At 40.8% G+C, this 23,864-nt stretch overlaps 2 protein-coding genes across 3 annotated transcripts in view; one reads left to right on the top strand and one right to left on the bottom strand.

The window, feature by feature from the left end:
• Positions 1 to 3,883, top strand: part of LOC133658216 (extracellular calcium-sensing receptor-like) — a 14,998-nt gene extending 11,115 nt beyond the window's left edge. Inside the window, exons 11-12 of the mRNA XM_062059993.1 lie at positions 2,864 to 3,145; positions 3,212 to 3,883. Coding sequence (XP_061915977.1) covers positions 2,864 to 3,145; positions 3,212 to 3,634 — 705 coding nt within the window. The 3' untranslated portion in view covers positions 3,635 to 3,883. The remainder of the gene's footprint in view (positions 1 to 2,863; positions 3,146 to 3,211) is intronic.
• Positions 3,884 to 5,242: 1,359 nt separating this feature from the next.
• On the bottom strand, positions 5,243 to 23,864 carry LOC133659285 (extracellular calcium-sensing receptor-like). Of its 2 annotated transcripts, none has more exons than XM_062062023.1 (10): positions 23,741 to 23,864; positions 15,528 to 15,686; positions 15,148 to 15,442; positions 14,968 to 15,054; positions 13,920 to 14,189; positions 9,576 to 9,776; positions 9,229 to 9,492; positions 6,558 to 6,785; positions 6,343 to 6,466; positions 5,243 to 6,275 (listed from the first exon to the last, which is right to left on the bottom strand). In XM_062062023.1, the coding sequence occupies exons 3-10, from the start codon at positions 15,412 to 15,414 to the stop codon at positions 5,368 to 5,370; spliced, it is 2,349 nt and encodes a 782-aa protein (XP_061918007.1). In that variant the 5' UTR covers positions 15,415 to 15,442; positions 15,528 to 15,686; positions 23,741 to 23,864; the 3' UTR covers positions 5,243 to 5,367. The 2 variants fall into 2 exon arrangements, with proteins under 2 accessions (XP_061918007.1, XP_061918006.1); XM_062062022.1 differs by lacking the exon at positions 23,741 to 23,864 and adding an exon at positions 23,242 to 23,368.

Genomic DNA, 23,864 nt, shown 5'->3' on the forward strand with positions numbered 1-23,864 from the left:
GTGGTTAGCGTCTTGCATGGCAGCTCCCGCCATCAGTGTGTGAATGGGTGAATGTGGAAATAGTGTCAAAGCGCTTTGAGTACCTTACAGGTAAAAAAGCGCTATACAAGTATAATCCATTTACCATTTACTTTGCAACTATAATGAACTTTATTATGATACTTTTTAGATATAAGGCGAATCACCTTCTATATAGTACTTCCTGTAATAGGCCCAATAAGATTAAAGGGGGCCATTCTGAGTCTAGAACGTCAACACTAGTTAAAAATAGTAGTAAAAATGCTTAAAATAATAATACAAAAACCAGTGAAGTTGGCACGTTGTGTAAATCGTAAATAAAAACAAAATACAATGATTTGCAAATCCTTTTCAATCTATATTCAATTGAATAGACTGCAAAGACAAAATACTTAACGTTCGAACCGGCAATATGTGTTATTTTTATGCAAATATTAGCTCATTTGGTATTTGATGCCGGCAACGTGTTTAAAAAAACTGGCACAAGTGGCAAAAAAGACTGAGAAATCCGAGGAATGCTCATCAAACACTTATTTGGAACATGCCACAGGTGAACAGGCTACTTGGGAACAGGTGGGTGCCATGATTGGGTATAAAAGCAGCTTCCATGAAATGCTCAGTCATTCACAAACAAGGATGGGGCGAGGGTCACCACTTTGTGAACAAATGCGCGAGCAAATTGTCCAACATTTTAAGAACAACATTTCTCATTGAGCTATTTGAAGGAATTTAGGGATTTCACCATCTACGGTCCGTAATATCATCAAAAGTTTCAGAGAATCTGGAGAAACAGTTGGTCGCTACATCTGTAAGTGCAAGTTAAAACTCTACTATGCAAAGCGAAAGCCAATTATCAACAACACCCAGAGACGCCGCCGGCTTCGCTGGGCCCGAGCTCATCAAAGATGGACTGATGCAAAGTGGAAAAGTGTTCTGTGGTCTGAGGAGTCCACATTTCAAATTGTTTTTGGAAACTGTGGACATTGTATCCTCCGGACCAAAGAGGAAAAAAAAAAACATCCGGACTGTTCTAGGCGCAAAGTTGAAAAGCCAGCATCATAATGGTATGAGAGTGTATTAAAGCCTAAGGCATGGGTAACTTACACAACTTACACAAAAGAACCATCCAGACTGTATAAAATAAAAATGCACACATTGTCGAGGAAACAAAATCTGACTCATTAATAATACTACTCACCATGTTGTAAAGTAACAATGTACAAATACTTGTCGCTGTAATTAAGTATAATTTCTACACTTATACTTAATTATTTGACAACTTTCACTTTTACTCCACAACATTGCCTATATAAAATGGGTACTTTTACACTGATACAGTTCCCTGAACCATCTTCATTACTCCATACTTAAAGTTGAGTTGGATTGTTGTCATAGCATCGCTAAGTGCAAAGAAGAAGCAGGCCCTCGGTATTGATTGATTGATTGAGACTTTTATTAGTAGGTTGCACAGTGAAGTACATATTCCGTACAATTGACCACTAAATGGTAACACCCAAATACGTTTTTCAACTTGTTTAAGTCGGGGTACACTTAAATTGATTCATGATACAGATATATACTATCATATATACTATCATCATAATACAGTCATCACACAAGATAATCACATTGAATTATTTACATTATTTACAATCAGGGGTGTGGAGGGGGGAGGGGGGGTAGGATATGGACAGCAAGTAGTGGACATAGAGAGAGAGAGAGAGAGAGAGAGAGAGAGAGAGAGAGAGAGAGAGAGAGAGAGAGAGAGAGAGAGAGAGAGAGAGAGAGAGAGAGAGAGAGAGAGAGATCAGAAGGCATAAGAAAAAGTATCTGCATTTGATTGTTTACATTTGATTATTAGCAATCCGGGGAGGGTGTTAGTTTAGGGTTGTAGCTGCCTGGAGGTGAACTTTTTTTGCGATTTTGAAGGAGGATAGAGATGCCCTTTCTTTTATACCTGTCGGGAGCGCATTCCACATTGATGTGGCATAGAAAGAGAATGAGTTAAGACCTTTGTTAGTTCGGAATCTGGGTTTAACGTGGTTAGTGGAGCTCCCCCTGGTGTTGTGGTTCTGGCGGTCATTTACGTTAAGGAAGTAGTTTGACATGTACTTCGGTATCAGGGAGGTGTAGTGGATTTTATAGACTAGGCTCAGTGCAAGTTGTTTAACTCTGTCCTCCACCTTGAGCCAGCCCACTTTGGAGAAGTGGGTAGGAGTGAGGTGGGATCTGGGGTGGAGGTCTAGAAGTAACCTGACTAGCTTGTTCTGGGATGTTTGGAGTTTAGATTTGAGGGTTTTGGAGGTGCTAGGGTACCAGGAGGTGCATGCGTAATCGAAAAAGGGTTGAACGAGAGTTCCCGCCAGAATCCTCATGGTGCTTTTATTGACCAGAGAGGAGATTCTGTAGAGAAATCTCGTTCGTTGGTTGACCTTTTTGATTACCTTGGTTGCCATTTTATCACAGGAAAGGTTAGCCTCTAGAATGGAACCTAGGTAGGTGACCTCATCTTTCCTGGTGATAACCATGTCACCCACTTTTATAGTGAGTATCGGAATGGTATTGGTATCGGCCAATATCCAAATTTGGGTATTGGGATTGGATTTTAGGTGAACAAATGTGGGGCAGTGAGTTCCAAAATACTTCAACTTTTGATATTAAGTACAATAAATGTCGGGTATGAAACTTTTACTCAAGTAATATTCTAAAAGGAGTCTTTAATGTCTACCCCCATTTTCTGGTCAGATATTTGAGTATTGCTTTCAAGTACTTCAACGCAGGACCGACTACTCATCAGAATCACAATCAAAATCATCAACATATTGATTTTTTTTCTTCTTTTTAGGTCCGAGCCAACAATTGCGAGCTGAGCTTCCTGCTCCTCTTGTCCCTGGAACTCTGCTTCCTGTGCTCGCTGCTCTTCATCGGGCGTCCATCAGCCTGGGCTTGTCGCTTCCAGCAGGCTGCCTTTGGCATCAGTTTTGTCCTCAGTGTGTCCTGCCTCCAAGTGAAAACCATTGTGGTTCTGGCAGCGTTCCGCTCAGCCCGTCCCGGCTCCGGAGCCCTGATGAAGTGGTTCGGTCCGGGCCAGCAGAGAGGGAGCGTGTGCGTGTTCACTTGCATACAGGTCGGATGGTGAATGCATTATTTGTCATGAAATCATGACTTTTTTAACAGTTTTTTTCCCACCCAGATCATCATCTGCATTATTTGGCTATCACTCAGCCCCCCCGAACCTAGACCAGACTTCGATACCCCCGGGTTAAAGGTGACTCTCAAGTGTGCCATGGACTCTGTGGTGGGGTTCTCCCTGGTTCTGGGCTACATCGGCCTGCTGGCTTGCACCTGCCTCCTCCTGGCCTTCCTCGCAAGGAAACTTCCGGACAACTTCAACGAGGCCAAGCTGATCACCTTCAGCATGCTCATCTTCTGCGCCGTCTGGGTGGCGTTTGTTCCCGCCTACGTCAGCTCGCCCGGGAAGTACGCCGTCGCCGTGGAGATCTTTGCGATTCTTGCCTCCAGTTACGGCTTGCTATTCTGTATTTTTGCACCAAAGTGTTTTATCATTCTTTTGAGGCCTGAGAAAAATACCAAGAAACACATGATGGCCAGGTAGCAAATGAGCTTTGTATGACCAAAATATATATTTTTTTCTTATTATGTGGTAGTTTGTGATGTGATAAGATGTTTTGGACCCAATACTGCCTGATACATTATTTGTTTGTGTACACAAATGTGTTACTGTCCATATGAAAAACAGAAATAAATACACATGGATAACATTATCTTATTTTAATATACAGTGTGTATATTTTTAGGCTGTTATAGGTACATCCAACCAAATAAAGGTTATGTTATTGTTCTAACATGCCTTCTGGAGGCTCTATTAATATGAATCCAATGATTTTTTTGAGAGATCTCTCATTAATAAATTGGAAAATGAAAACAATGTTAAAATAACACCATATCAAGGCCATTCAATCAAATCCAAGCAGTTGGTGCAGAAGAACATGGAGCCCAGGGGTCTCAAACTCGCAGTCCATACTTCTACTCAACTTCATAGTTTAGCGTGATTGCAGGCCACAGAACCCCAATAAAGCTGCAAACAAAAGTTACAGCACAACAAACACACGTTGTGCAACACAAAGAGCAACTCCCTGCCATGGAAGCAAGCGAACGAGTCTCAGACCATCTTTCGGGGAACTCAACAGGGTGAAAAAAATGTTTTACAATCAATTTGAACTGTATGCATGTTTGAAATAAACTCAAAACTCAACTCAACTGCAATAACCATAGCTCACTTTGTGTGGCCAAACCTCAACCCAACTCTACCTCCAGAAACCACCTGTTGGTTTACATGTATAAATGCATTACTATTAGTTTCCCCAATGAAATAATACTGTTTTGTATTCGGGGTAAATATTGAAGATTAGAAAGTAATGTCAAGTTTGTGTGATGTTCCGTTGCCCGGATCATGTTTTGTTTTAGTTTAAGACTCCCTTAGTTCTGTTTCAGCACTCCTGGGTTTGTGTTGCTTGGTTGCCATGGGGGCTGATTATTTTCACCTGCCTCTGATTAGTGTTCGGGACGCTCACCTGCACTTATCAGAGAGCTATTTATTCCTGCCTTTCGCCACACTCAGTCTGGCTGTTTTGTTGGCTTCATGCAACATTGCGTTGGTAAATTCTAGTGTCTGAGTCCTGTTTTTATGCTAAGCTTTCCCGCTAGCTTTTTCCTTAGCTTCCCGTGCTATCGGCACGCTTTCCTGTATTTTTGTATTTTGCCTGATTTATGGATAATAAATCATTGTCCTACCTGCACACTGCCTCCGGATTTCCGTCTGCATCTTGGGGAAACGATCCGCGCATAACCATGCGACCACCCAACTGTGACAGTTTGTTCAAATCAGTATGTGATATAGCTTTCATACATCTGAAATGTATGTTAAAGGTGACATCCATGGACTTAGGTTGGCTTCAATATTAAATAAATGTATTGTGGAGATGCGGTATCGTTAAAATGTAATCATGTTTTAATTTTCCTGAGGGAACTCTCCTGAAGGAATCAATAAAGTACTATCTATCTATCTATCTATCTATCTATCTATCTATCTATCTATCTATCTATCTATCTATCTATCTATCTATCTATCTATCTATCTATCTATCTATCTATCTATCTGTTATAGTTTCATGTGGATAATACAGAATATACAATGTTTTTAGATAAATTGACTAAAATATTTAGCTGCTTCTCGATTCTTATTTATCTTAGCCCAGATATACAAAAAAATGAAACCGATACACGTGTGGATGTCAAGAGGAAAAGGAAAAAACCTGTTTGATTTTTTCAATGCTTTGATCGGCCCATAACAGCTTTCTTTGTGTTTCTTTCTGGTCTCAGCAGGATGATGTAGCATTTAGGTCCAAACAGTGCCACTAAGAGGCCAAAACTGGACGCCAGGATGGCAAAGACCTCCACTGCGTCTGCGTATTTTCCGGGAGAGTTGATGTAGGCAGGGACGAAGGCAACCCACACGGCACAGAAGATCAACATACTGAAGGTAATAAGTTTAGCCTCGTTGAAGTTGTCTGGGAGATGTCTTACCATAAATGCTAACAGGAAGCTGAGGATAGCTAGTAAAGCAATATAGCCCAACAACACTGCAAAGCCTACTCTAGAGCCAACTACACACTCATAAACAATTTTGTCATTGTGGTATTGCACGTTTTTATGAGGAGTCGGTGATGCAGAGACAATCCAAGCAGTGCAGATAACTGCCTGAATGCAAGTGAGAGCCATAATAGTTCCTCTCTGCTGCATGGCACCAAACCACTTCAGAGCGGCTCCACCTCCTGGTTTGGAGGACCTGAACACAGCCAGAACCACCATGGTTTTAACCAGGATGCACGATACACAGAGCACAAAGCTGATTCCAAAAGCTGCATGCCTCAGCTGACAAGTCCACAGCCTGGGATGGCCGATGAACAAGAGCGAACAGAGGAAACACAGTTTAAGTGACATCAAGAGCAGGAAGCTGAGTTCTGAATTGTTGGCCCGCACAATGGGTGTGCTGCGATGATGGATGAATATCCCCAGAACAACAGCGCAAATAAATGTGCCCAGCAAAGCGGCACTTGTCAAGCAGATGCCAAGGGGCTCGTGGTAGGAAAGGAACTCTGTTTTCTTAGGAACACAGCGGTCATGCTCAGGGTTGGACCAGAAGTCCTCTGGACAGCTGGTGCACTCTGTGGAGTCTGAAAGAGGATTGATAAGATGTTCATACACATGTATGCCAGTTTATTTGACAGAAACACAACCAACCAGTAATATTGCTGATCTTTCCTTCAGAGCAAGGGATGCAGTCAAAACAACACTCAGGTTGTCCCTTCTTTCTGGCCATGCGATAACCTGGAGGACAGTTCTCACTGCACACAGACCTAGGAGGCTTCAGAGAGCAAAACAATTATCTATATTGGACTTTGACAAGTTACATTGCGTCATTGACTCATCCATGGAATACAACACATGTGGCTGACCTTGGTGTAGCCAACACTCCAGATGATTTTGTTTTCATCAAGTGTGAGTTCTTCGCCTTTTAATGCCGACTCCTTAACCTCACCCACATGCTGCACTTTGGTTTGTCCGTCAGGGAGCCAATGCCAGTTAATGACATCATATATTGGTAAGGCGTCACCCTTAACATCAAAAGACACTTGGTCACCAAACGATGTGGTGAAGTTGACCTTTTGCAGATAATGCAGAAGCTGCAAATAAGAGTGACACATTTAGAGAAAAAGATTTCATGAGCATTAACATCATTTGCTTGTTTGAATAAGTGTTGAACTCCATGCAAATTGTTGGTCTAACAATCATTGTTTTTACATTTTCATTATTTTTCAGGAAAAATATGTATTTTTCCCCCCCCCCCAGAAAACACATCTCATTCACCAGAAGTATTTTATTTTATTTGTTTTGCTGCATACACACAGCATAACTTTCTATAGTGAACTTTCTTGAAAAAACTTCTAGCGAGGTGAACACAAGCGAATACATAATCGAAAGTCAGATTCAGCCTGCAGATTCACGGAGCCTTGTAGTACTTTTATCCACTTGAGAGGGGGATGGAGATAGATATTAACAACAACGTCACAACGTGGTTGTAGTGCTGGCCGACCAGGCTATGGCTGGACTTTAACGTTCAACTTTCATTATCATTAGGCCCTTTTCCACCGTAGGAACTTTTTCAGGAACTTCCCTACTTACCCGGGTAAATAAAGTTCCTTCTGTGTTTACGCCAAAAACTACCCAGGTAAATTTAGTTCTTTAGGAACCTTTCAGAGTTCTTCCTAGCTCCGTAGTACTTTTCTAAGCGACCAGGAAACTTTTCAGAGGCGGGCTATGCTGTCAAATGCTGATTGGTTGAACACAGTAGGGGGCGTTCCTAGAACTTCTCTTTCAAGCACACGACCGCCATTGGAATATATGCTTGACTTGTTCATTTTTAATTTCTTGTGTATTTCTATTATAACAAACTTGACAACGGAGAGAAAGAAAAACAAAAGGAGATTTCGAAATGCAATAACTTTTGTGGGGCATGTTTGTGCTGAAGAACGCTGATCAATGGAACTATCTTGCAGTGATTTTACTCACCTGTAGTCTTTAAACTATGTGCAGTTTATTGTTGATTATTATTTCTACAAACTTAATTTGGACACACTGTCATGTCTGTGATCATATTTTGTTTAAGTTATGCTCTGTATGGGTTTTGGACACTTAGTTCCTGCTTTTTCACTCCCTTGTTTTGTCACCTTAGCAACCATTAGTTTAACCTGTTTCACATTTTGAGTCACGCACCTGTTTTCACTAATCATGTCGGTATTATTTAAGCTTCCAGTTGCCAGGCAGTCTGTCTGGCGACTTCACCCTCTACTCACCCTTGTTATTCATGCTGATGATCCATGCTACTCTTTTTCATGCTCTTTTCTCGTTCCAAGTAAGTTTTCTTTATTCATGCCATAGTTTGCAAGTTTTGTACCTCCGCTGTGAACGCCTTTTGTTTATACCCTTTTTGGAGCTTTTGAGTTAATATTAAACATGTCCTTACCTTCACATCGTGTCCGGTCCAGTCGCTTTGCACCACGGGAAAACAAACCACACCATAGTCTACGCCTTGACACACACGAAGCTACGAGAAGTGGATTGACTCTTTTAAACATATTTACGGAGGAGTATGAAGCCTGACTCAAAGCGGTGATCTCAGGTGCCTACTACTCTGACTTCATTGGATAAATGTGCTGTCAAAGTGTACCACGTTGTTGGATTACGATCTCATCCTGGGTGAGAGCCATGGTTTATGATTTAGAATAAACTTTCACGAGCACCGAGGTGAGGAAGCAGCTCACCACCCAATGATGTCAACATAGCCACACAAGCTAGTGATCACGGCGCTGCTATAAATAGTTTGTCTGCGTTAGCGCTTATAATAACAATATCACTAATACTTGGTTAATATTGAAGTCGCGAAATGTTAATGCAGTATTGTTGGCGGTTTTTGGGTGGTTATTTATTGGGTTTTATGGGCGGAATAGATGACCTCCTATTAGCTCCATAGTAAGCATACTTTCATTTAGGTTTATTTATGCATTAAAAAAACTAACAAAAAAAGGCTCTCATAATGATTGTGAATGATAGGTAAAATTCCAAAAAAATAGTGTAGTTCCCCTTTAAGTGGTCACTGCAACAGATTTTCAGCATTGGGAAGGAAAGATATGCTAATTGTGTCTGAAATTGTCTGTAAAAAAAGAGCCCTGATCAAAATTAGACAAACTTCTGTCCTTCCTAGCCGCTGTCATTTTTCAGATTCACCGTCTTTAATTTATTTTAAAGTGTGATTGTTTGCTCCAAAGAAATACAATTCCACTGACCGTCTCGGAAACCGAGACATCTGTCACCTCATGGGTCCTTTTAAAAATGTCTGACTCCAGCTTCGTCCCAAACCTGACTTCTGCCTACGTTCCTCCCCGGTATGTTTTGGCCTAAACGTGCGTTTTTCACCATTCACGAGTGGTCTCAGAACAATGACACCCAGACATAGATGGGCTCTACTGTATGTTTGACACAGCTCTTGACTTGGATCTAGGTCAACTTCATGTTGTTGCTAGTGACTGTAGCATCAGTAAATACAACGTAAGTGTCAGCTGACCTCACCTGCCATGGCTCCAGACTCTGCAAAGTAGCACAGCTGTCCCCGCTGAAAGGCCCTTTGCCAGTCACACACTTCAGCAGGTCATGAAGGGCATACGCCAGAGCGTAGACCGCCTTGTAAATATTATACTCAGGTCTGAGGTCAGAAAGATTAAAAAAATCTGTCTCCACACTCTTTAAATCTTCAAGTCCTGTGCAGGTTGCGCCGAGCCAGCCGGCTTGCGGCACAAATCGACAATAAAATGTGCTCTCCCAGAATTGGTTCACCTAAAAAGATTTCCCAAAAGGCAGCAGCACTCAAGACCATTAGACTCTTCACTTTAAGATACTATTTCAAGGTATATGCTCACCAAGCTGTAGCCGTGTTCGTCGTGCTTGTCAGGACGTATTTGTAAGAGGAAGTCAAGGAGTCCTGGTATTTCCCCTCGACGGATGGCGATCCCCAGCGTGCCCCCCAGGTAGTACATGAAACGTGGAGCCTGGAGCACCGTGGCTGCCGTCCAGGCTTCACTGGCAACCCACTGCAGGCCCGTCACATTCTGCCTTACGATCTGTGTGGTGCAAATTACTTGGATTTAATTGTTTACATATGGGAAGGCTTTCATGCTACACTTGTAGTTCGAAAAAAGAAAATGTTTTCGTCGTCAAGCTATTTCTTGGAGATGACCATGCCATTTTTGGTCTACGGTGGACTTTGCAAATCATATCATCAATCAATCAATCAATCAGCTTTATTTGTCCATTCTTACATGTACAAGACACATAAGAACTGAAATTACATTTTCGGCACAATCCCGCTAAGAGCAGACATACGTTACAGGGAGACAAGACGGGACCGCCAACGGATCAGCCTCACTTAGGCGCTCCTTAAAAAGGTGAGAAAAAGGTGACATTGGGGAAGGGGGGAAGTAAAAAAAAATATCAGTCTGAGGCTGGACCCTCAGAATGGTCCAGACTGAGTCCGAGGAAAAAAACCTCACATAGCATGGCACACATAAACATGGTACATGTAATCACAACAACTCGCAACAGAGTCATCCAACAGGGCTTTGGAGGCCGGCAGCTGCTGTTAAGGGAAAGGTCAAAAGCGTCCATCTTTGAGGAGTCCTCAGGGGAGTGTTTTCAAACAGCCTGTTCCTCAAGGCCATTCGAGGGAGTCAAATCGTAGGATGTTTAGATTTGAGGACAGCTCAAGAAAAGAGGCTTCAAAATAGTTCAGACAAGACAAAAACAAAGAGAGCAAGCAGGGAAGGAGGGAGCGGAGAAGCGCTGCTCAGCCCCCACAACCCCGGAGGAATTAAGCAGTGGTGAAGGCGTTGATTTGGACCGCCCTCACCAGAGGCAAGACAGAAAAAAAAAAAAAAAAAAAAAAAAAAAAAAAAAAAAAAGGGACTCATCCATCCATCCATCCATTTTCTACCGCTTGTCCCTTCTGGGGTCGCAGGGGATGCTGAAGCCTATCTCAGCTGCGTTCGTGCGGATGGCGGGGTACACCCTGGACAAGTCGCCACTTCATCACAGGGCCAACACAGATAGACAGACAACATTCCCAATCAACCTATCCCCAGGTGCATGTCTTTGGAGGTGGGAGGAAGCCGGAGTACCCGGAGGGAACCCACGCAGTCATGGGGAGAACATGCAAACTCCACACAGAAAGATCCCGGGCGCAGGATCGAACCAAGGACCTTCGTATTGTGAGGCACATGCACTAACCCCTGTCCCACTGTGCTGCCCTCATAGGGACTCAAACAGTAAAAATTACATGAATCATTCTGTACTTTAATTCAGATATGTGCCTAACATTCTTTCCCTTTCGCCATCAAATTTTGTGGAACGAAACTACATAGTTTTCGCAAACTTTAGTTACTAACTAACAGTTAAAATCAGAGGTGGGGTGGGTACTATGTTAAATGTACTTAAGTAACTTATTTGGATATGTTGTACTTGTCAGAGTAGTTTTGATGTAACATACACTACCGTTCAAAAGTTTGGGGGTCACATTAAAATGTCCTTATTTTTCAATGAAGATAACTTTAAACTAGTCTTAACTTTAAAGAAGTACACTCTATACATTGCTAATGTGGTAAATGACTATTCTAGCTGCAAATGTCTGGTTTTTGGTGCAATATCTACATAGGTGTATAGAGGCCCATTTCCAGCAACTATCACTCCAGTGTTCTAATGGTACAATGTGTTTGCTCATTGGCTCAGAAGGCTAATTGATGATTAGAAAACCCTTGTGCAATCATGTTCACACATCTGAAAACAGTTTAGCTCGTTACAGAAGCTACAAAACTGACCTTCCTTTGAGCAGATTGAGTTTCTGGAGCATCACATTTGTGGGGTCAATTAAACGCTCAAAATGGCCAGAAAAAGAGAACTTTAATCTGAAACATGACAGTCTATTCTTGTTCTTAGAAATGAAGGCTATTCCACAAAATTGTTTGGGTGACCCCAAACTTTTGATCGGTAGTGTACCTTTTCATTTAAGTTGAGTATTTTTGTGAACAAAAAATGCTACTTTTACTCTGTTTTATTTCTGTACCAATGTACAGAAATAAAGATGTACGGTATTTGTTTTGGTTCGTTAGCGAGACTTCTGACCCGGTTGACTCTGTTTCACCAATCCAGCATAACTACAGTGGCGTTTGACTCTTTTTCACCAATCAAACAGAGCACGGCAGTCACATGACCACGCACAAAATCTTGGAAGCACCACACTGACGTAAACAAATATTCATGAAGTCTGGCGGAAACAATGGAGGAAATGACGGTGTCTGACTAGCAGTCAGAAAACACCCCTGCAATTAATGTTTCAAAAGAACAACTTTGTCATGCACTGTCATCTGTGTCTGACTGGAAATTTCCACATTTAAGCCTAAGAGAATTTCTCTTTGAACTTAAAGTTTTTGGTATGTTTTGGCTGCGCATATTTTAAAACACACACAGGTCCGGAATTTCCCCGTAGGGACCAATACACACACTGAGTACCTATTCTTGGCCACTGGTCATACACACTTCACACACTAAAGTCATGCAAATTGACCTCCAGGAGACCATTAAAAGAAAAAAAAACATGCATAATGCCTGTTAGACGCTGTTTTCTATTGATTTCAATGCTTTGGCCCTCACGGGTCAAGCTGACCCAACTGCGAGAGTTAGTTAGTTAGTTTTCAGTGCCACCAGAAAATAAAAACACACTTACATACAAGTTACTCAGTATAGGGTAGTACTCAAGTATAGGGTTGTACGGTATACCGGTACTAATAAAGTACCGCGGTATTAATGAATTAAAAACAATACAATACTGCTTTTGAAAAATACCGGTACTTTTTTTTTTATCCACATGCTGCCGTGCTGCCGCATGATTGTCAAAACGCACACACAAAGCGCATACAAGCAAAAATGGTGTGGAGAGAAAGAATGGGGAAAAACGGCAATATGGAGGTATTTGGGCTTCATAACTACAGATAAAAGTGATGCTTTAAACACGGAAGGGGCATGCAGCACTGTTTTGAAACATGGTGGAAAGTAGTATTACGACCTTTGCTTCAAAAATTGGTAAACATTTAAATCACAAGCATTCAAATCTGCACAAGGACTTTAAACAGTGACAGGTAATAATGTAGTTAATTGTGCTGTACACATATAGATACGTAGACGTGCACACAGCTGGTTGGTTTGTTGCTAATTATTAGTGCAGTCCACAGCGTCGTCATAATGTAAATTAATGCAAGTGAAATGACTGAATTTTGTAACAAATTCCTGCAATTTGTGTTTTATCTTCAACAACGTGTGTTTTACTGGCTCTATGTCCTATCCGTGTAGTTTTGGGCATAGTTTTGTTTTGAGTATTCACTAATGATTGTATTTCTCTTAAAGCCAGACCAAGTGTGGCAACTATACATCATGAAGCATTTAATACAATGTCAGTAAAGCTTTTGTATTTTAATTTTACCTACAGTAATTTTAGATTATGGCAAGCTATATGTAATACATACAATTTTAAATTGTTATTTAAGTGCAATAAGAAAAGCCCAATGTGTTAAATGCCTTTTGAATGTTTATTTCAATCTTCTAAAATTGGTCTTTGAGTGCAATAGGAAACATTTGTTTAATGTATTGTAAGATGTTCTGTTAAAATGAAGCCAATAATTACATTTTTGTGGTCCACTTTATTTGGAAAAGTATCGCAAAGTATCGATATACACTTTGGTACCGGTATGAAAATATTGGTATCGGGACAACCCTACACAAGTAATTATTTTACTTTGACTTATTATGCTAAATTCTTACTTGAATACATATTTTGGCTACTCTACCCACCTCTGATTAAAAGCCTTTAATAGCGTAATCAAGTTATATTGTACCTGTAAAATTACATTGTACACTGCAAAAAGTGACATTCAAGCAACTTTAAATATGTGAAATCAAATAAAAAAATATTGTATTTTTAGACCTGGTATTTTTATTTGCTACCACTGACCTATTTGCTTTTTTTAAGTGATGCAGTACAAGCTAAAATCTGAGATATACTTCTTAAAATGAACAAAATAATCTGCCAACAGCTCAATACAATTTAACTCACTGAATACACCAGAAATAAAATGTTCTTGTTCTGTTGGCAGACAGTTTTTCATATATAAATGATGTTGCCTTCTAAGAATCATGATATGCAGTGTTTTAGTAACAACCTCATCCAGCAGGTGAAGCATGTGGCTCTCGTGTGCAAACGCCATGACTATGCGGGCGGTTGACCTCTTCATTAAAGTCACAATCCGCTGGATTTCATGTGGGTCGTTGTCCCAAGGTAGAACCTCCAGGTAGGCCAGACAGCCGCTGCCAGACCGGGCTAGCTCGTACTGGAACGAGCGGGCGACACCGAGTCCATAGTCATCATCAGTGACAAGCAGGCCGGCCCAGGTCCAGTTGAAATGTTTCAGGATCTGGATCAATGCTCGAACCTGAGCAGATGAATTCGATTTAGGAATGTTATAAACAACCATCGAATACGATTCAATGCATTACTTCTGTCTTTACAAAGATAACATTGCTTAGATGTGTTAAGTTAACATTTGTGTAGTTGTAGCTTGCAGTACTGTAAATACTATACTGCATTAATATTTTGAAGCCTTATTTTGCTAAAAATGTTGTGGGTGGTGTGGAGAATGCATACATTTTTAAGAGTTCTTTCTTTATTCATAGTCATGTTTAAAGCAGCTAATATTTTCCCATGTGTGCACTTTGTGCTTTCTTCTTTTTGTTCGCTAGTAAACTCTGTGCTTTACCTTGAAGGCGCTGGAATGTGTATTGGGAGTATAATATACCGGTACTCTCTTTTTACCTTATCAGTGTAGAATAATAAGGCTGTATTTCTTTCTGGGCGGGCGAGGGCTGTTTTCTTACTAAATAAGCAGACTCTTTCAGTTTGATTTTTAGACCGCTTCCAGATGCCGCTATTAACGCACTGTAGGGCTGGTCTCCTAAAGCTTTAGTAAAACTTGGTAATATTCCTATTCTGTCTTGATGGTCCTTCTTACTCAACATATATGTCATCCGAAAGAATTTGGGATTGACCAGTGACTTTTATTCCCTGAGAGGAAGACTGCTCAGACGCAACAATTGTGGTGACTTTGTTGATGCGCTTTAAATATAAATTGAAATGGTAAATGAGATTACAGTTAATTGATTTCTTCAAGAGCAACAATTGATTTGTTTCCATTCCACAAACAAGGTCCCCACCTGAAAATCATCATTGGGGATTGTTCTGAAGAAGGATGGAAATAATTTCCGATTGCTCAGACAGGAGCATGTGGAAAAATAACTCACCTGTAAACATAAAAACACGAGTTAGATGGAAAATGATACTTCAAGTGTGCGACCTTTTTACAAAAAGTAAATAGAAACAAGATTCCAACTCACAATGGGCATCTTGTATAGACCCAGCAGCATTGATGTGGCAATGGAGAAAGTTGAATAGGAATCCCCAACAATGCCAAGCACTGGAGGGCTTCCCACACATTCTTCCTGGAACAAAAACTGCTCCTCTTGACCGCTGGCCAGTGACAGCGCTCCACTAAACCCGACCATCAGCGTACCGCAATTGTCGTAAAGTCTATATCCCAAAGTGACGTTGGGCAGCAGCTCTGTGTTTCTGTTGATTTCCTCGATGGCGAAGGCCATGGTCATTACATACCTGAAACCTAGAATGTCAAAGCTAACACACGAAATGTTAAAGTCGGAGACATTGTAAAATGTTTTACAACCGGCGTGAAGCCGCATGGACGTCATACTGTACGTACCCGTGGCACCTCGGCTGCTGAGGTTGTGATGTGAAGGTCTGCTCGGGGTACACAGAAGTATAATGCACCTCAAACAGCCCGCCCAAAACCACATCGCCATGCAGGTGCACCTCATTCAGCTGAAAACGTCTCCATAACTTGCACGATGAGGAATTGGACCTGCAAAAGGACAACGGGAAAGCAGTCAAGAGCAGACACAAGAACAAGGATTTTTTTTCTCCAAACATGACGCCTTGTCTCTTTTCTGCTTCTTTCCTTCTTGTGACAGTACTTTATAGGTAGTCTTGTTTTATGCCCGTCACATGTATTGTCTAGCACCTCCCATCAGGATATGGACAACGGGGTGGAGAAATGAAACATGACATTTACTCTTTAGCCTATCATTTGAGGAAAGATATTCACCACCAACATTTGTTGGTTGTGGTTTTTTCTGGAAAATACAACTATACTATCACTATTAATGAGGAAAGTTTATGCTGAGTGCAGCCCATACTAATACGGATCACATGTATTAACTGTAAATTTTGTATTTATTTATAGTGACTACCGTATTTTTTGGACTATAAGGCACACTTAAAATCCTTTCATTTTCTCAAAACTCGACAGTGCGCCTTATAACCCGGTGCGCCTAATGAACGGAATAATTCTGGTTGTGCTTACCGACCTCGAAGCTGTTTTATTTGGTACATGGTGTAATGATAAGTGTGACCAGTAGATGGCAGTCATACATAAGAGATATGTGTCGACTGCAATATGACGCCAGTAAACAACACCAAAACTTTAAATATCCCATTGGAAATAAAGAACATTACACACAGCACTCAAAAATCTGTCAAAATGTTTTAATATGACGTCAAAGCCGCACCGCTTGATGGATTGTCGGCCCATTATGGCTACCGTAGTCAGAGATACAATTTTTACTATGGCGTGGACCACAAAATGGCACCCATTAGCAGACATATTATCTGGCATTTTGTTTTCGCAATAATATGCAAAACTAACTTTTCTTACCTTCTGGTACCTGCTGATGTGTATTTGAGATCTGCATAAGTCCTGAAAATGTGCGCACGTCCGCCACTGTAGTCCGTGCCGATTGCCGTAGCCAAGGGGTCGGCAACCTTTACCACTCAAAGAGCCATTTTGGCAAGTTTCACAAATTAAAGAAAGTAATGGGAGCCCCAAAAAAAAATTTAAAATGAAAAACACTGCATACAAAGCTTAAATGCTTTGTGCTATGTTAACCAGGGGTCTCAGACACACGCACCGGCACGCACTTTAATGTGGAAATTTGATGTTAGCGCAGCCCGCGAGTTTTGAACTAATGGCGCTTGATAGCGCCATACTTGCCAACCCTCTCACTTTTCCCGGGAGACTCCCGAATATCAGAGCGTGATGACATTGCATTGGCGCCCTCTACAGTCTGCCCTAACAGTGTACCTGCTCGACCACACGTAGAATGCAATTTCAGATTGCTCACGTAAGTGACAGCAAGGCGTACTAACTCAGCAGCCACGCATCTTACACTGACGGTACCAATACCCAGAATCCCATGCAGCCCTAACTCTTCCGCTCAACCAACGCACGGAGAGGAGGGGGGGGGGGGGGTTTGATGTGTGGGGGGATTTGGTGGTAGCGGGGGTGTATAATGTAGACCGGAAGAGTTAGAGCTGCATGGGATTCTGGGTAATGGTTGTGTTGTGTTTATGTTGTGTTATGGTGGGATGTTCTCCAGAAATGTGTTTTTCATTCTTTTTTGGTGTGGGTTCACAGTGTGGCCAATATTTGTAACGTAACAATGTTAAAGTTGTTTGATACGGCTACCGTCAGTGTAAGCTGTGTGGCTGATGAGTAAGTATGCTTTGCTGTCTCCTGTGTGTGCAAGTAATAACAACATGCAACATGTGGCTGGACTGGCACGCTGTATGTAAATGCTATAGAGGACAATTACTGCAGTGCAATTAGGGCATGCCCTTTATTTAGTAATTAGAGTGTAAATAGGATTATTTTTTCCCTGGGAGTAATTTATGAGAGACACTGACATCCATCAATCTCCTGGGAAAATCGGGGGGGTCGGCATGTATGTAGCTGAGCCGCATCAGAGTGGTCAAGGAGCCGCATGCGGCTCCGGAGCCGCGGGTTGCCGACCCCTGCCGTAGCCGATAAGCTTCTTCTTTTTCTCTATCTTCTTGTTTTGGGACATTCACTCTCTGCTGTTGTCATTTCTAATATAAAGTAGCGTAAAGTTCTAACTAATATCTCGCTATGGAAGCGCTACAAACTACCGGCGTAGTGGGTTTACATAATTCACCCACGGAACTTTAGTTATTAGAGAGTTCCGGTCTGACGGGTTTTTCACGGGACACATTTCCGGCGTTGTTGTTGCACGAGTGAGCCACGGATGAGGAGATGCTGCTCTGTTATTGATTGAAGTAAAGTCTGAATGTCATTAAAACAGTTAGCTCCATCTTTTGACACTTCTTCCTCACCCGTCCTTGCACGCTACACCGCTACTACAAAGATGACGGGGAGAAGACGCTGTCGAAGGTGAGCCACGTAAATTAGACCGCCCACAAAACGGCGCATCCTGAAGCGACTGTCAGAAAGCGACTTGAAGAAGATCTGTAAAACATCATCTATGCAACATTTTGACCAAAGAACCACCATTAAATGTTATGTAGACCACAAGGAAGTGTTTTAAATAAAAAATTAAAAAATCATAATATGACCCCCTTAATGCGCCTTATAATCCGGTGTGCCTTTTGTATTAAAAAAGACCTGAATAGACCCACTCATCGGCAGTGCGCTTTTTAATCCGGAGCAAAACGAAGTTAATAGGAAACAGTAACTAAACTAAAACCAAAACTACTAAGTGTTACTCATTTTGCCCTCACAGTCCTCGTGTGTCCAGGGAATTATTCCCTGCGTTTGTAAACATGGACAGAAAAAAAAGACAAAAACTTTTTTAGACAATAAAAAATATTGACGTAATTACCCTACTTTTGATCACATACTGATACTACCCTTTGCTATCAACGCTAACAAATTCATGGATCAACCTCCTCTTACATAACGAGTACTGACTGTGACAATGCTGACACACCAACAGTTGTTGTTATATTATCCTCTCTAGACTCTTAATTTTTAATCTCCTTGTTAATTTTAAGTTAAAAAGCTGTTTACTCTCTAACATAACATTGTTTCATCTACACTTCTTAAAATGTACAAAGCACTTTTTTCTTGATGTTGTTTTAAGATAACTTAGTGGTAAGCTTAGCTATTAGCCTGCCTACTCCTGGCTTGCTCTTGGTTGTATAACATGTTTAGCCTTGTCCTCCAGTGATAATGGTAATTGACAATGCATAAGATAAACAGAAATGCATTTTTTTCCGTAATCATGGCTTAGGGGAGCGGTTCCACACTGTGCATGGAGACAATTAGCTTGTCAGCCGAGGGACTAAAAATAAATACAGTGCCAGCCAGAGGTGATTAAAAGGCACTATTTGAAAATGGCGATCACATATTTTTGCTCGAATATCGGCCAATATTGATCAGTGGCCAATTGATCAGCGAATCCATATTATTACTATTAGTATATCATTTGAATTGGATTAAACTCTAAATGATAAATATTAAGGGTGTAACGGTACACAAAAATTTCGGTTCGGTACGTACCTCGGTTTAGAGGTCACGGTTCGGTTCATTTTCGGTACAGTAAGAAAAAAACAAAATATACATTTTCTGGTTTTTTATTTACCAAAATTGGTAAACAATGGCTTTATCCTTTTAACATAACAATAACATACATATACACACAAGGTCGATTGCCAGGGTTAATGCAGTCAACATATATCAAATAAAAACAAAATAAGATAAGGCTCAGAATTGGTTTCTCAACAAAACCTTTCTACATATAAAGTGCAACATTTCCACACATAAAGTGCAACATTAAACTGCTTCAACTTGTTGTTCAGATTTTTTTTTAACTAGAAAAAATTATAGTTTCAATGTCCAGGATAAGTGGAATATGTTGAAGGTGGAATGGTTTGAATCGGTTGAAAAATGTGGAAATGATGGAAGTTTGAAAAATTGACAATTCATTTGGAACGGGGAAAATGTCCCTAAAAATTGAGAATTCTTTGAAATCCGGGATTTTTTTTTTTTTACAGTTTTTGAAAAGGAGCACACAATTTTTGAACAGGCTGAATATTTTGAAGTTGGAACAGTTTGAGTGAGAGTTGTGGAACTTTAAAAAATGTCCCATTCTTTTCAATGGGAATTTCATGGAAATTTGGGGATTTCGGGAAAAGAGGGAATTTTTGGGAAAATGCAATACAAATGCAAATTTGAATGTTCTGAATGAGTTGAAATGGTTGGTGTTGGAATTTTTCAAATCGGTCGAGAAATGTTGAACATTTTTAATTGAGAAATGGTATTAAGGAATTCCTGGAATTTTGGGAAAAACGGGAATTTTTCCAGTTCAAAAAACAGCAACGTTTTTTGTCCTGATTAAGAGGAATGTTTTGACGGTGGAACGGTTGAAATGGGTTGAAAAATGTGGAAGGAGTGGTCGCCAGAAAAAAGAGTCAAAAAAGGGTTTGAAAAAACTGGAATTCTGGTAATTCTTGGAATTTTTTTTTACTTGAAAAAATTATAGTTCCAATGTCCAGGATGAGTGGAATATGTTGAAGGTGGAATGGTTTGAATCGGTTGAAAAATGTGGAAATGGTGAAAGTTTGAAAAATGTCAAATTCATTTTGAATGGGAAAAATGTCCCAGAAAACCTGGAATTCTGGGAAATCTGGGAATTTGTCAAAGCCCGCGGTTGGAATGGTTTGAATCGGATGAAAAAAGTGGAAGAAGAAGAAGTTGAATAAAAAAATTATGAATTTTGATGTAGAAAACCATATTAATTGTGTGAATGCTCCAAAACATTCACAATGTTGCTGTGCGGCCCGGTAGCAAATGCGGACCAGTGGTTGGGGACCACTGCCTTCCGGGGTCGCAGTCGTAACTGTCCTACCAGGCCTCAAGCACAGTGGGAGCCCTATGCTTTTGTAGAGTTTAAATACTTTTTCCCCCCTGTCAATTAAACGTGTAAATTATAGAAAAAACAATTTCACTTGTGTGAGTATAGAAAATATAGCCGTGAAAGTTCAATAATAAGGTCATGTTAATCAAATTAAGAATGTCAAAGACTACCTACACCCCTATCAATAATGCAAAATGGTTCGTTCCAGCTGGATAGCGCACACCTCATTTCAAACTAGTGATGGGATCGGCAGTTCTTTTGACTGTACTGAATCACTAGAATCAGTTCCTTAAAATGATTCGTTCAAAAAATTTGTTCACCGAATCCCCCCCAAATAAAAAAATAGGAGGGGGTGGGGGGGCGTGCGTAGTACAGTACAGTGCAGACATTCGCGGGAGAAGCAGCAAATAGGCGCCCACACAACACTACCGCCCCTCCCTGAATCAAGTTCGCGAACGACACAACACTAAGGGGGCGCCCCTTAGTACAGTACGTAGTACAGTACAGTGCAGATATTCGCGGGAGAAAGAGCAAATAGGGTGAATGCGAGTCCCCACGCACTGCGTAGGGACTCGCGTTAATCAAACAACAACAGTTGCAGTAGAAGGGATAATAATAATAATAATAATATGAATCAGAATTGATCCCCAAGGAGAAATTTATTTGTGTTACAATAACTGTGTAAATAATAGCCTATGTATGTGTACATACATTAGTTATTATTTTTATTTTAAATCTTCTCAAAACAGCCTGCCCTACACTTTACCCCCCGCCAGTAGACTGCTAGTAGACTAGTAGTCTACTCTCATAACTTTATGTGTTGAGATAATGGGGACGTGTGTTTGTTTTCATGTGGCTTGTTTTCATGGGATCGGCAGTTCTTTTGACTGTACTGAATCACTAGAATCAGTGACTGACACAGCGCCACACTGTGGCCGCAGTTCAGTACGTGAACCGAATCACTTCTGCAGTTCTTTTGACTGTACGAATCACTAGAATCAGTGACTGACACAGCGCCACACTGTGGCCGCAGTTCAGTACGTGAACCGAATCACTTCTGCAGTTCTTTTGACTGTACTGAATCACTAGAATCAGTGACTGACACAGCGCCACACTGTGGCCGCAGTTCAGTACGTGAACCGAATCACTTCTGCAGTTCTTTTGACTGTACTGAATCACTAGAATCAGTGACTGACACAGCGCCACACTGTGGCCGCAGTTCAGTACGTGAACCGAATCACTTCTGCAGTTCTTTTGACTGTACTGAATCACTAAAATCAGTGACTGACACAGCGCCACACTGTGGCCGCAGTTCAGTACGTGAACCGAATCACTTATGCAGCAGCAGTACAGTTTAATTGCAAATCAGCATTATTATAATGATGATGATAGCTACTAAACAACATCAACAACAACAGTTGCAGTAGAATGGATAATAATAATAATAATAATAATAATAATAATAATAATAATAATAATAATAATAATAATAATAATAATAATATGAATCAGAATTGATCCCCAAGGAGAAATTTATTTTTGTTACAATAACTGTGTAAATAATAGCCTATGTATGTGTACATACATTAGTTATTATTTTTATTTTAAATCTTCTCAAAACAGCCTGCCCTACACTTTACCCCCCGCCAGTAGACTGCTAGTAGACTAGTAGTCTACTCTCATAACTTTATGTGTTGAGATAATGGGGACGTGTGTTTGTTTTCATGTGGCTTGTTTTCATGGGATCGGCAGTTCTTTTGACTGTACTGAATCACTAGAATCAGTGACTGACACAGCGCCACACTGTGGCCGCAGTTCAGTACGTGAACCGAATCACTTCGGCAGTTCTTTTGACTGTACGAATCACTAGAATCAGTGACTGACACAGCGCCACACTGTGGCCGCAGTTCAGTACGTGAACCGAATCACTTCTGCAGTTCTTTTGACTGTACTGAATCACTAGAATCAGTGACTGACACAGCGCCACACTGTGGCCGCAGTTCAGTACGTGAACCGAATCACTTCTGCAGCAGCAGTACAGTTTAATTGCAAATCAGCATTATTATAGTGATGATGATAGCTACTAAACAACATCAACAACAACAGTTGCAGTAGAATGGATAATAATAATAATAATAATAATAATAATAATAATAATAATAATAATAATAATAATAATAATAATAATAATATGAATCAGAATTGATCCCCAAGGAGAAATGTATTTTTGTTACAATAACTGTGTAAATAATAGCCTATGTATGTGTACATACATTAGTTATTATTTTTATTTTAAATCTTCTCAAAACAGCCTGCCCTACACTTTACCCCCCGCCCCCGCAGAGCAGAGAGCGAGAGCGTTGTCGTTCACTGACTGATTCATGTCGTTAATCCGCGGTGAACGAATCGTTCGCTCAGTCCCTCCCCCCGCCCTCTCATTGGCTGCGTCGTTCGCCGACGTCGAGGGTTCAGTGAGTCACAGAATGCGCCAGTTCCACTCATACCGGCATGGTCGCGGCGGAGCTCAACTGAACTGAGAAAGGAATGAATCAGTTCATGAAGTGATTCGGTTCAGTACGTTCACTCAAAAGATTCGTTCTTTCGAACGAATCGTTCGCGAACGACACAACACTATTTCAAACAGACTTCACTCGAAACAGACGTCAAAACGTCTTCCAAGCTCACCTTCAAGCATTCGCACACAGCAGCAGCATTGTTGGAAGCAGGATGCGATGATAGAAGAAAGGTAAAAATACAACAAATCCACCTGTGACTGTATAGGAGAAACATATTTACAAGTTTCACTTTTGCCTCTCATTTCCCTCGACTGTGCTGCGTTCAAAGACCCTCAGTTAAAATGAGAAATAGATTTAGCACTAGTTCAGGGGTCGGCAACCCAAAATGTTGAAAGAGCCATATTGGACCAAAAATACAAAAACAAATCTGTCTGGAGCCGCAAAAAATTAAAAGCCATTTTACATGTGTCATGAGATATACATTTAATTAAGAGGACTTAAAGGAAACTAAATGAGCTCAAATATAGCTACAGATGAGGCATAATGATGCAATATGTACATATCGCTAGCCTAAATAGCATGTTAGCATCGATTAGCTTCCAGTCATGCAGTGACCAAATATGTCTGATTAGCACTCCACACAAGTCAATAACATCAACAAAACTCACCTTTGTGCACTCACGCACAACGTTAAAAGTGTGGTGGACAAAATGAGACAGAAAAAGAAGTGGCATAAAACACGTCCTAGAAAGTCGGAGAAAGTTATACATGCAAACAAACTATACGGTGAGT

This window comes from Entelurus aequoreus, linkage group LG10, assembly GCF_033978785.1.
Source record: "Entelurus aequoreus isolate RoL-2023_Sb linkage group LG10, RoL_Eaeq_v1.1, whole genome shotgun sequence".
Classification (NCBI taxonomy): domain Eukaryota; kingdom Metazoa; phylum Chordata; class Actinopteri; order Syngnathiformes; family Syngnathidae; genus Entelurus; species Entelurus aequoreus.

What these genes read in the sequence shown, in the direction of transcription:
- LOC133659285 (XM_062062023.1), bottom strand. Translation starts at nt 15,414, where the DNA reads ATGACCATGGCCTTCGCCATCGAGGAAATCAACAGAAACACAGAGCTG. An exon ending in AGAGTCTGGAGCCATGGCAG is followed by an intron (nt 6,786 to 9,228) that starts GTGAGGTCAGCT and finishes TCTTATTTGCAG; the next exon opens with CTTCTGCATTATCTGCAAAA. An exon ending in GGAGTGTTGGCTACACCAAG is followed by an intron (nt 6,467 to 6,557) that starts GTCAGCCACATG and finishes TGCTCTCTGAAG; the next exon opens with CCTCCTAGGTCTGTGTGCAG.